The sequence below is a fragment of the Carassius auratus genome, chromosome 7 (assembly GCF_003368295.1).
Source record: "Carassius auratus strain Wakin chromosome 7, ASM336829v1, whole genome shotgun sequence".
NCBI classification, from domain to species: Eukaryota; Metazoa; Chordata; class Actinopteri; order Cypriniformes; family Cyprinidae; genus Carassius; species Carassius auratus.
Genome location: NC_039249.1, coordinates 13,233,893 through 13,248,230, shown reverse-complemented (window position 1 = coordinate 13,248,230; position 14,338 = coordinate 13,233,893). Strand labels below are relative to the sequence as shown.

The window sequence follows — 14,338 nt, the reverse complement described above, 5'->3', positions numbered from 1 at the left end:
GGGGTTTTTTTTCTAGGAGGGAAGCAGCCCAGGTGGCTTGATCTTTTTTTTTTTTTTTGTAATTTAATTAATCTTTCTTCAGGGCAGTGGTCTTCAATCTTTTGGGTAATGACTCAAAAAAGTTAAAAGTTGCAAGTTAAAAGAAAATTGCTAGCATATTCATAAAATTGCTTACATTCAGCCCAAGGCATGTTAATGTTGCATACAGGTGGATCTAAACAGTACATGATTATATTAATACATTTGAAAGTTTATTTTTAAAGAACATTCTCTTTACTTTTGTAAGATAAAATTTTGGTAATGTGCTGGGTCACTATTTGATGTTCAATGTAAAATCTCACCTGACACAAAAGAATATTGACCCATATGTTTTTTACAGGGTATCTCATACTGTATCTCCTGGGTTTTGTTTACAGATATAAAGAATTTTTCATCTTGCCTTTTTTTTTTTTTCTTATGTTAAATTTTAAAAGGTCAGGATCATTTACTGGGAAGTCAATGTTGGTTTACTTTATCTTTTTTTTATTGTAACCTTTCATTCTGATTTATGGGTGCTGTATGCTGATTGTTTGACTTTACAAATTAATTTTAGTAGTGTATTATAAATGAGGGTTTAAAGTGAACATGTTCCACAAAGATCCTCTAGGGGGTGCCCCATTTCAAATTATCAACTGTTTTTCAGTAATGCAAATACTAAAATATTGCCTTTCTATGTGGAAATTTGTGTAGAATAGAAAGTGTATTAAACCTGACCCACCTGCCTCATATGCTCCCATTCATGTACGCAGGATAATTATTATATACATTTTTTAAACCAAGCATGTTCTTAGTTCATTTAGCACCTGAAGTCCAAGTGTGCTGGAACATTCAAAACTATTTTAATAAATAAACTGAATGATATATAAATAAAAAGTCCCTCGTGATGAAATGCTACTTACATTTTATTTCATAAAATAAAATCATAAAAAAAACCTGACAGAATCTAAATACACTGAAATGAATCAATATGATGGCATGCGAGACAATGATACTTGTTTTCTCCAGTTGTAATTATGAAATGAACTAGTAAAAACAGTTCATAATCAAAAATAAATAAAAAAGTTGTGCTACTTCAACTGCCAAAGAATATGGCAGCTTTTGTACAAACGTCTCTCATATCTCACCATAAATGACAAAACACCTGAAGCTGCTTTTATTAGAAAAGTTTTTTTCCCATGCTCTTTTTTTTTTTATCCTGCCCAAAACATTCCCAATTCCAGACGTTTATCACAAATCTTTTCCCAAGTGGTGTTTATTACTTGTTTGCCACTATATTTTCAGTCAATACCTTATCTGCAGTTCATCAGAAAGGTCCCACTCAATGCAACACTCTCCTATCCACCTAAAGGGATTTGTTCTTTTGGCTTTGTTTATTTTATGTATGTGACAGATGTTTGTGCCAATCAGCTGTAAGCTTTACCCTAAAAAGACTGGACTCCACAGTTTCCCTCAAATGACAATTTCTGAACACATTCCTATTTCCCACATTGTGCACTTGGAATACATCCACAGAATTGGCCATCTTTAAAGTCTTACATTATCTATGGCGTTTCATCCCACCGTGAATATCAATGTCAGTTCATTGTGCTCAAGAATTGATCTGGGATCCGTGGAGGTCTAAGAGATTTTGAATGTACATCTGGCAAAGACATGTGAGGCATTGGTAAATGATTTATGGAAACTGTGCTTTTCAAAGTAGCATCCTCAATAAATAATATCCATTGGTGAGAGAAGAATCAATATGAATTATTCATGATAATGTGGAAACACTCACTTAAAAAAAAAGAGATATTACTAGATTATTACTAGAATAAAACCTTCAGGTCTGTCATCATCTTCAGTCAAATTCTGTACATAACGCTTTTCTATCTTCACTTATTGTGGCTAAACAACACTGAATTTCCTTTAAAATCTTGCTTGTGAAACTGTAAAAACTTAAAAACTGTATCTTGAGTATTCAGCAACATTCAGTTGTGCTTGGAAGGTGCTGAGCTCTCGTTTAACTTTGATTCTAATCACGTTGTGCTCTTAACAGCAATAAGGCTTCATGAGAAGTGATGTTCAGAAATACCCCCAAAACATTTTCATTAAGTTGGTGATTCACAGGCTAGAAATTCTTCAAATTTGGTCAGTTTCCTCAAAACAGCTAGCCATGAAATGGATCGTTACAATCATAACAAAGAGTGAAAAGGCTCCATTTATGCCCCAAGCATTATTCATTACAAATAGACCTGAAATCTAGAAGAAACAAAGTATTTTTTACACATACAGACTCTTTGAGGCCTTGGGAAATGTGCTTCTCAAAGCTTGAATGACAGAAATACTTTTTTCTCTCTTTTCCGTTGCTCCCCTCTTCACTCCAGACTCACAATCCTCCACACCGTCAGTCAGCTATAAAAAAACCTGTGCATTTGTCTTTGTCAAGATTTCTGTGCAGTTGTGTGATTTTGAAAAGAGAGCACCATTTTATCCTCTTGGAGAGAAGACAGTCGCCTCCAGCTTGCTTCTTCGTCATGAAGCAGAGCGGTGAACATTTTCATTGTTTTTTTTTTTTTTGTGCCAAAAAGAACCAGAGTGAGACATGTGAGACTGTGGAAGATGCTCGTAGGTCTGTGCTTGTGTCTCCATTTGACTTTATCAGCAGTGTTCAGGCCATTTACAGGCTTCAACCTTTTAAACAAATGGACGGTGTACACAAGTTGTGTTGACAACGGTGATCAACAAGAGCTCAAGAGTCATATGAACATGGAAAGAGAAATGATGTAGTCAGTATACTGCATGATGATGAATAGGCCAGATGCTTTGTCCTTATGTAGACGCTGTATACATTGGTGAAAATGTTGCTGCAGTGTTGCTCCAGAAGTCTCGGATCACACAGTCCCATTTTCATGCCTGGATTTGTGGACTGTGGTGCGGGCCAAGGGGCTGCTTAAAGAAGGGGCCAGCGTGCATAAGAAACCGGCCAGCAGGGTGAGACCCAGTCCGCCCCAGGCACAGAACATGGACCAGCCATACCCATGACTGATGTCCTCCGGAAGGCCGTACAGGTAACGTGGGTAACGCGACAACTCGAAGTTAATGCCAGCCACACACGTGCACAGGGAGATAATACAGCAGGTTCCTGTCAGGGGAAATTACTTGACATGTATCATCAAACACTCATGAAACACCCTTTCTTTTTAGATCACAAAAATATAGGATGCAAAGCTTTTGATCTATTTTCAAAGCACCTTGTTGAAGTAAAAAAAAGTTACTTCTTTCTCTCTCACACACGCGCACAAACGCACACTCTGTATCTTACCGCCCATGAGGAAGAGTAGTCCAGCTACATACTGCATGAGATCATGTTGTTGACAGCATCCAAGCACTCCGACGATCCAGCCAAAAAGGATGATAGAGACAGCCATGCCCACAAAACCTGCTGTCATCCTCCGCAGATCTGCAGCACAAAACACCAACATTAAGCCTCGTTTAATACAATTCATGGTTTGTAAGCATCTAGTGATGACTTTTATTACATGTCAAATATTTACTTTTGCATCCTCGATGCTTTACTTTTATTCATCAAGGCCTTTTTATTATTATTTCACATTACTACAAATGCAGGAATTACTATTTTACCTTATACAATTTATAAATAAAAAGCACATTTCAATGCACATCATTTTTTGGCCACACAAGGGCCAGATTAAATATTAATTTGAAAAAGGGTAGGGAAATAATAATAATCAATTTCTGTGCATATTACTTCTTGTACACATTATATATATCTTGAACAAAGTCATTTATCACATTTGATTTTAAGGTGTCTTTTACAGTGTAATTATACATTTAAGTGCTGAGTTATATTAATTATTAAACTACATATTAGGGTTTGCTTAGGGTTACTTGCATGGAATTATGTATCATTTATTGCTATTATAACAGTAAGTACATGTAATGTGTAACAAGGACACCTTAAAATAAAATCATTTGTCTATTCACTACCATTCAAAAATTAGTATCAATATTAAAACAATTGTGCTGATTAAAATTTTTGTGGAAAATTCTGGACAAACAGGAAGTCTGAATTAAAAAAAGAAAGAAATCTTCTGTAACTTTATAAATGTCTTTACTGTCATTTTAAAAATGTAATCGTAATGAATTATTACTCAAATATTCACATCAGTGAGTATTCTATTTGTCAGCAAAGGCTACCGGGTAATATAAAATGTTTGACCTTTTTGGTGAAATAATGAATCATGTTTAGTTTAGGTAGACGGAAAGTGTTTATGTACGATGTCAAGCATAGGAGAGTTACAATAGTGTCATCCATCCATTCTACACACATCCATCCATTCTGTCCTCTGTAGGGTCACGCACTGAAGTATCATATTTTACCAAAATATTCCTACAACTAGGCAAGGATCAATTACAATCTTTTCTAAGAAAAAACATGTGTTTCATAAATATTGCATTGGAACAAGCACATCACAGACACAATTGTTTATGCAATAATGAGCAGCTCAAACCTCAAGACGTGAATTTTGTAAATCTGACACGTGTAAATAAAGAGACTGTCAGACTCACGCAGGGCATGCCACTCATCTTGCCGGATGGTCTTGGTGATGTTGACAGGAAGGTTTCGAGGCAGGATTGAAGAGGTGTAATGATACGTCACAGGGGTGCATCTCTGAATCAACCCTATTTGAACAAAACATTGAATCAAACATTGTACAGGAGTATACTCTTTAATGACATTTACAGTCACTGTATAGGAAAAGCAAATCAGTCCAAGGCTTTAATCTCCTGAGGATCAGCAGGTCTGTTGTGATCACAAAATGCCACAAGAGGCCCATGCTTGTATTCACTTTAATTAATTTATTTCCTGGAGAGCAATTAGGTGCATATGATCAAATGCACAGGGTCATAAATGTCACAGTTGCATTTCACATTGATTTTAGTTTCATGTAAAATTAGAGCACCAGACTGTAAACCAAACCTACATCACTGAAACCTTTAATACTGTCTATAAATCTCTCAGTATTTGGACTGTACTAATGTCACTGAAATAAAGCCTATGACTGCAAAACCACTATTTTAAAAGGGAAGAGTTATGTTAGTTTATCTTTAAAACAATATGCCAGTAAAAAAAAAACAAAAAAACATTATGCATCAGTAAAAAAGTTAAGACTGCAATTCCTAAGCAGTATAACATTACACAGTATTTTTATTAAAGACAAGCACTTGGTTGGCCCTGTGAGATTTTGTGTCATCGCGAATGACATAAGTGTGAGTGTGTGTCTAGTGCTGATTGCCTTCCTCACTGTTGAAAATTGTATGACTCCTGAACAGGCGAGTGTAAACCTCAGAATAATTAACTTGCACTTCATGAAACTGAAACCATCTACAGTCATTTTCTTTCATAAGGTTTCCTCCTTCTGGACATAAAACAGGCTTAATCGGGTAAAAATTCAAATCTTTATCAGAGAAACCTAAAATATAAATCAAATAGCGTGAAAAGTTGCAATGACTTGCATAACGAAAACATTTCTGTTGCCACAGGCTACACAGGGTTATTCAAGGTACACTTTGTGTTGTTCTCCCCCACATCAACATTATTTTTAGCTTTCATCCAGCTGATGATTTGGTCTGGGACTGATTTGCATAAATCAGAGCAGGCATTCATGTTCTATTCATAAGTGTTGCAACGTGCGTGGTATGGTTTGACACTCTTCCAGTTGTTAGACTAGGTGATGGTGATGAAAGACATAAAGTGGGTTTCTGTTTGGATGCCTCTATATCACTCAGTGTTTTAGCTGTGTTGCAGTATATAGTTGTGATTGCCTCCTTGTTGACAGAGGAAACTTTCTCAGCCTACATTTATTTCAGATTCCTATGGAGGCCCAATCTGCATTGGAATAAAAATCACAACTTTTTATTTCAAAATTAAGCCTTTTTTTCATCTTCTTGTGATTCTGAGTCCATATTATGCAATTTAGACTTTTTTTTCAGATGTATTTTTTATATAATTAGACATATAAAGTCAGAATTGTGTTATAATAACTAAAATAAAGTATGATTTGTGAGATATAAAAACACAATTGCAAGTAAAGTGTCAATTACCTTTTATTATTATTATTTTATTCCATGGTGGAAAAAGTCTGAACTGTGAAATATTAACTTTTAGACCCAAACTTGGAATTTCAAGGAAAAGAGTTCTATATAGTACAAAGCTATACAATATAGGTCTGACTTTTTTTTTCTCAGAATTTCAAGAAACAAAGTCTGATTATGGGATAAAATGTTGCAATTAAAAAAAAAAATTTTTTTAGCAGAAATGGGCTTCCATAGATTCTCAGCATTAAACTTTTATTTTGAATACTTTCAAATTTTCTGTACATTGTCACTGCCACTGTAAAACCTCATTTGTTGTTAGCTGGCCAGTTGGGTCAAAGTGAGACCAAAGTTTTCTATCATATAATATTCCTTCAAAAGAAAAAGTTTCATTTAATAGAACTTGAACATGTTTTGTAAACAGACCTTTAAACTGATACATTTTACATAAAAAAAGAAGTGATAAAAAATGATCATATTTGTAAAAATCTTCTAACTTTGACAATTAAGTCAAAAGGATTTTACATTTTAGAGGCTGACACACAGCCTTTGTTTAAGACCATGTGGTTTTGTCTGAGACCGTCAGCCAAGACCCAGATCCAGACCAGGACGCTGAGTCACAAGTGAGTGACAAAAACTCCAACATAGTATATCAATTCAACCTGAAGGATATTAGGGAACTTGTGCTGGGAGCTAATCTAGGATGATATTAATCACCCGTTTACACTTCACTAAAAGCAATCATACATAATCTTCTAAGAGATTTGATGATGCAGAAACTTGCTTTCAGCAACATCAGTCAACGGAATGACTAAAACACAACAAATTGGTTCTCAATATAATCCATCAGAGCATGACCACATCCTGCTACATCAAAATGCCTAGTTTAAAGATGATTTATACACCACAGAATATAAAGCACAAATGCTGCACTTGAGTGCTTAAAACTGGTTTACTGGATTCTCTGTCATTAGAAGCATGCTGGGCCAATTGCTGTTCTTGTAGATTAGACAAAACAAGAGAGGAGAGGTCAAGGATAAAGAAAAGGATGAGCAGCCATTTAATTACAGTTTTAAAGAAACTGGACTGTGTTAAATTGATTTGTTGAAGTGTTTTCTATGAAGACTCAAAGACACAAAAGACATTGAGTTTGTTGCTGTACAGATCTGTGGTGAAGTGATTTGCACAGACCCTGTGCGTGAGCCGAGCCATTGTGTCATGTTTATCATATCTATGCGTCAAATATATTGTGACAGCTTGTTCTATGTCATAATCACAAACAGACACATCAAAGGCTGAAAATCTGTCACAAAGACACTTTGCGCACTCAACTGTTCATCCTCTGCTGAAGAAAAAGCATGTATTTTCCCTCTTATTTGTGTAAAAAATGAAAAACATAAAAGAATATCTGTGATCCGATGGAAACTACAAAGAGACTTCAAATTAATTGGTGTTAAAACAAAATAAAAGAATGCCCTGCAGATCAGTTCTTTGAAAACATCAAATTTGAATTTTATATTTTACTAATTTTAATGCTCCTATTGTGATAGATTACTCTTTAAAGATACTTAAAGGTACAATTTGTAAGATATTTGCAGTAAAATATCCAAAGACCACTAGGCTAGTGTTATATATTTTGTCCAGCTGATTACTAAAAATATCGCTAATGTTTTCAACTACTAGAAAATTCCCATTCTAAACAGTGACACGGGGCAGTGCAGTCGCCTGTCAATGACGTTAGTTCTTCTTCTTCTTAGTTTTATGGAAGATTGCAACCATGGCTTATCAGGTGCATACCGCCACCTACTGTATGGGACATAGAAACCACATGACAACAGTGTTGTGGACAAATGCGGAAGTAGCTTGGCGACAAACTTCAACAGAGATGCCTTTCTCGTCTGTGTATTACTTGACATGTGAGTTGTTTTGATTCATATCTTTACAGAAAAGGTATGCTATTATAATGATCAACAAGATTAGTATAATAGTGCACACACGCCAAATGCTGGGGATTGCGTATCTAGACCCGCGCGGGGATGCGTCTGATCCATAGTCTGATTGTGTCTTTGCATTGACTTTGTATGTAATCTACTAACGCAAATCATTGAACTCGTGTTAAATCTGATTTGATGGCCGTCAGCGGTTGGGTAGAACACAAAAAATCCCATCTTTCCAGGCTCCTTCTTAGCGTCATCAAACCACGTGATTGTTATTGTTTTGATAGTGCGCCCTCTAGTGGCAGGTCCTAAAAACTGTACCTTTAAAGTGCCCCTATTATGGGTAATGAAAGGTACAACGGGGAAAATAACAAAAGTGGGCGAGCAATATGCTAATGTTTAACAACTTGGGATTCATTTTAAAAATGACTAGTTTCAATGATTCAGAGTCGACTCTTTCTTTTAAGAGACTCTAACTTTATTCTTAGTGCACTTTTAGTTTTAAAACTTTGGAGGATGTTTTCATTCACTTAGAGCTTTGGTACACACTGCATGAAAGGTATTTTTCAAAAATCCATAATAGGGGCACTTTGACATTTAGTCTCATTCAGCCTTTTAAAGCATTCTGATATATTTAAAGCATTTTACATTTGGATAAGAGGACATATGGCGTACTATTTTCATTGGATTTAGCTGGAACTGTTCCAGTTCTCTAAGGATCACTGTCAGTTTGCTTTGGTGGATTTACAGTTCTCAGTTATTATATTATTTTGTTAACATTTTGGTCATGTAAATATCTATATTGTACTGTTTTTAAATTTAGGACCAAATATATTCATGTGGGATGATAAGGACAATGTTCTGGCTGCTTTATGTGAACACAAAGATAACTGTGTTGATAATGCAGGGTTGGTGAATACCCTGGACTATAAATCTTGAAGTGATGTATTTCTGGGTGTTGGCTCACAGTCTGACTGGAGTGGCTGCACACCATCACTACTTCATCATTCATGACATCTACAGAGCCACTTAGGGTGACCTGGGAAAATCAATGAACAAATTATTGATGAAGATATGGTCAAGTGAGCAGCGTTCCTTCTCTCTGTAATCCAGCGAGAGAAATGGCTGCTGTAAAAGCTCACACTTAATATTTAAGGCCCGAACATAATGTGGAATGCAATCTTTATCAAAGAATACTGTACCAAATGAGATGAGTGCTGTAAGCCTCTTATATGTGAGATCAGTATTCATATAATAATAAGTAAAATATGATCATTTTACTTAAATCTAATCATCTTATGGATAATAATATCTGATAAACTATAAAGCCTAGTCTAGACATTCTTTATCATAAGAATAAAAAAAAAAAAACAATACTCATATTTGCTGGTATTGCATTTATATTTCACACTTGAACACTGCATTTCACAGTCCTTCCTCCTGTAATTTATTTTTGTTTTTATTGTAGTCAACCCTGAGCATTTAGATCACATGAGATTTAGAATACATACATTACATAACACATTCGGTGTTGCTTTGGTTCTATGTAAATAATTCAGCATCAGAGCAGCCTTAAACTTTCCATTGTCATCACAAAGTCAATGACAACATGCTCTTTTAAAAACAAACAATATGAACCAGCTTTCTGTGATTTTGTGCTTTTTGGTAGGAATAAAATAAACAGAGAAAACATTGATTTTCAAAAACATAAATAAAATTCCTTTATTGAACTGCCTACTTCAAGGTAGAAAACATTTAAAAAGAGAGAACAATAAAGATCTGGAAACTCTCTTTTTGTTCAGATATGCCATTCAAAAATAAATTAAAATGAATCTTACAAAAATGACTTTGATTCATGGTGAAGTTGAAAAAAAAATCTAATACCTCTGCCAAATCAGTAAGGTGTAAACAACATTCAGGTTTCAAAATCTCTTTTTTTATCATCTCAGACATCCTTATTTGTCATTGAAATTGCAAGGAAAAAAATTATATATATATATATATATATATATATATATATATATATATATATATATATATATATATATACACACACATGTAATAACTCTGCCAAATCAGTATGGTGTAAACACCATTCTGGTTTCCATGTCTCTTTCTAGATCTATTTTATTATCATAGACATACTAATTTTCCATCGATACATTAATGCATTTATATAGCAATACAGAATTAAATAGTCTGTAAGTGCAAATTTTCGCACTATAAAAGCAACCTTCTTCACACAGGACACATTCAGCACCTCGGATAGCGACATTAGAGATCTGATCGGGCCTTTCACATTTCCCGTCGATATCGCATCCCAACTAAACTTCATAGCAACATTACATAAAGGAAATGCCACTAAGCGGAGGTTAATGCCATGTAGGCATGGTGTAAACATGAAGAACCGACCTAACCCAATGGCCAAGTGCCCTGATAACAGTCGTGGGAAATTTACCCCTAAATTAACGTGCACATCCGTTCGCTTCAAAACAAAACGACTCTCAAAGCACCTCCAAACAGTGAGTAGCTCACCTTTGTAAATGAGATCCTCGGTCTCCAGGTCAAAGCCCTCGCGATGGCACTTTCTCCACAGACCGGAGATCGTGGAATTGAACTGGCGGCTACAGTGAGACTCCATGGCCGTCGCCGAAGCCGGAGCGTGCCGCTTCATGCGCGCCTCCGTCGCTTTCTTCTCATATCCCTTCGGAGGCATCTGGAGAGGCAAGTTGTGATTTGAGATGTAAATGTATCCGGGATCGTTACGCTTGTTTGCGTAGTTCTTACAGCGCTCGCGATGCCGCCGGGCATCCGTCTCGTACCAGTAATCGGTGCAGATGGCTATAACCAACAAGACCAGCGAGCAAACCGCCAAGAAAAGCCCCGCGCTGGTTAAAATCTTAATGGCGGCCATCTTCTCCGCTCGTTGGAGAACCCAGACAGACGCACGGTCCTCCCTCGGCAGCCGTTGTGAAAGGCGAAGCCAGAAAACACACCGGATCTTTAGCAGCTCTCGCACGCGGACATGACCAAGCTCGACTCCAGCTCGATGCGATCTATCGTGGCAGAGCGAGAGGACAGATGTGCTGCTTTTCCACCATCTGTTTTGCTTTTGAGTTGAGGAGAGGGGGAGAGATGGGAAGAGGAGAGGCGATGCGAGGAGAGGAGAGGACCAGTACCGAGTGAGTGTTGCTTGGTGTGAGTGCAATGCTCTCTCTTTCCTCTTGGGCCTAAGCGAACTGAGAAGAGACCAATTAGGTGCTTCACTATTGGAGAGCTCAGGAACACGAGGAATAAGTGATAAACATGAGAGGGTCATTTATTGATTACAAACTTGAGCACAGCATCACAGATCAAACCAGCTTTTCAAATATTTCTTAAAGACTGTATCCTATTCGTTCTCTTGCTCAGCTTGAAGTTTAAACATCTTTCATTATTAGGCTTATGGTGGGGCGTTCCATGAAAAAGGATGCCTTTTACATTTCGGAGAAGTGATTTAAGTAGCCTACATTTTTAAAACAATTTCTTATTGCCATCAATATAAAATGGGACCCAATCTATTTTTTTTTTTTACCCAAATCTGTCTTATAAACATTTACATGGTCAGTCTATGTTTTATAAATAAATCTCATTATATTTTCACTCTGTATGAAACCTGGCTTAACTCCCAAAATGGCCTTTAACCATATATTTATTTTAAAATTATGAAAGATAAGAAAATCTCCTAAAACACAATCTCTAACAAATAAAATAAAATATAAGATGAGATATAGTACTAAAAAAGTCATAACAGTACAAGAGAGTGCATGGAGGCATAACCTGTAAACCCCATTTCAAATCAAATCTAAAATAAAAGCTTTAATTATTTTTCTCCAAACAAAATTGGTGTATGTGCCCATTTTATTTGGTAACACACATTAATACGGCAAATATGAAGATAAGGCAAAAAAAAGCATTGTTAAAACAAAAAAGAAAAAATAATAATTTTCTTACCATGCGTTGCTTTCTTGAGAACAAATATCTATAATAAAACAGTAAAATTAATGTTAGCTATTCATTTTCCAACAGATGTTCACAAGATAAAATTTTTTAATTACAATTTCAGCATTTCCCTTTCTCAAAGTTAAATATAACCAAACACACACACACACAGAGAGAGAGAGAGAGAGAGAGAGAGAAAATGTCTTACATATTCTTTGGATTACCTGAAAATGTTGATATATTAGCACTTTCAGAAAAGTAAACAAAACCAGATAGAAAACTGCTCAAAGGAAACTCCCAGAAGACAACACGGTCTCCCGCCCACATACAGCAGCCTGTCTTCTGAAACATTCCCAGTCACAATAAATAAAACAGAACACATCCTACCCATACTAAAAGAACTGAGAAAGTACTTTTTTTGTACTGTGCTATGACAAAACACATTCACAGCAAAATCTCAAACTTGATAGACATTTGCCCTTCCACATCACATCCAGCGGGTGAAATGTTTTACAGTCTAAAACCTTGCATCTGTCCTTTCAGACGTGGTCTTTTTCTTTCAGTATTATTCTCCTTCACTGCTCCTCTCTGTATGTTTCTCACCATTTCCCCATGATCAGGTGCACTCAACTCTTATATTAATATACTTGTGTGAACTGTAGCAGCACTAACTCACCACCTGCCATCCATGGAGGTGGCCCACAGAGAGGGAGAGAAGCACTGAGAAGAGTTTCAGAAGCGTGGGAGGTTCAGGTCAACATACAGGAGGAAAAAAAAAATCACATTAGTATAAGCAGCCTTGTTTTAGGTGCCATCAAAAATGGTTTGAAGGACAAGACATAAAGCCTTTCAAATATAAAAAAGGCTACATATCATTGAGTAAAGTTCCAGGCAGTTTCCCACAAAAAGTGAACTCTGTCAGGGCAGATGACAAAGGAAGACAACCCACAGGCTAGTCGTTATGGCAACAGTCCCTTGCCAAACAGACTGTGTTGAAATAGGACAAGTGTGAACACAAAATCAATACCACCCCCTGATTCCCATATGACATTTCAGACCCAGACTGTGCAGTAAAAATGTGCTTGTGGCACGCATCTTGGCATAGCTGACAGCGTTGCAGAAATGCTTCTTTGAACACACACAAGACTTGGAGCGGCAGGCAATGCAAGCCATTTGTGAGTATGACATATCAAAAAGCAAAGACCTTGCAGACTGCATGGGACAAAATGGACTCAAAAAAGACTCCAAGCAGCTGTCATCCAAGCAAATAGCATCAGCATAGAGGAACAGTAGTGGAAGGCCAACGCTCATACAAACGTCACAGAAACATGGTCTAGGTTGCTAACGGTTCAACATGGTGGGGAGTCCATCTCACGAGATTGATTTAGCATAATGGTTCCTCCGCATGGGCATGTAACAGCAATTTAGCAGGTCATGTGCAACATATGCTGGAAACATCAAACCCTCATTATTGAATGCATTTTCCTACTTCGGGAAGGTACTGTATATGGAGTGTCAATCAAAAGCAGAACTCCTAAAAAATCCATTAACTTTAATTCAATAGAAAAGACCTGTTTCGAAAGGCACTCACTCAACATACATCACTTTGGTGTCACGAGCAATCTACTGTATGGTTCTGAATCTAAAAAATGAAAAATAAAAGTGAAATATCACAAAGATATGTTAGCAGTTTGATAAAACTGAAATAGAAAAAGCTGTTGATGGTTAAATGTATGCCAGAACATGGCCCTCAAATGTACCAAAGAAAGGTAAATCAAGATGAAACCGTTTTCGTCCCTTAAAGGGATAGTTCAACTCAAAATAAAAAGTGTCATCTTTTACTCACCCTTGTACTGTTTCAAACCAACATTACCAACATTGTTTGAAATGGTTTTATTTTTTGGGTGAACTACCCCTTAAATTGAAGTAACGTGTTTTCAGAATTTCTGTCTTTATTTGCACTGAAAATTTTATAATCTGATGTTAAAGAGGTAGTCACCTAAAATGTAAATTCTTTCATCATTTATTCACCCTCATGTTGTTCCAAATCTTTCAAATGTTGAAAATGAGTTGATAGCCATTGACTTCCATAGTATAGAAAAATACTACTACTTTGGAATTCAGAGGCTACTGCCAACTGCTTGGTCACCAACATTCTTCAGAATGCTAGTAAAGGATGAGATTTTCAGCAGTAGAGAAGCGACACTTTGCTAGGAGGCAAGCAAATGATTTAGATCGGACTGCTGAACTGATTAATACATTTCTACAAGGAATACAATGCTGGG

The 14,338-nt window shown here is 36.3% G+C and overlaps 1 protein-coding gene across 1 annotated transcript; it reads right to left on the bottom strand.

Annotated features, from left to right (window-relative positions):
* Window positions 1-4: 4 nt before the first annotated feature.
* tmem276b (transmembrane protein 276b) lies at window positions 5-11,489 on the bottom strand. The gene is made up of 4 exons (XM_026267427.1): window positions 10,608-11,489; window positions 4,609-4,722; window positions 3,341-3,478; window positions 5-3,160 (listed from the first exon to the last, which is right to left on the bottom strand). The coding sequence occupies exons 1-4, from the start codon at window positions 11,389-11,391 to the stop codon at window positions 2,910-2,912; spliced, it is 1,287 nt and encodes a 428-aa protein (XP_026123212.1). The 5' UTR covers window positions 11,392-11,489; the 3' UTR covers window positions 5-2,909.
* Window positions 11,490-14,338: the final 2,849 nt, after the last annotated feature.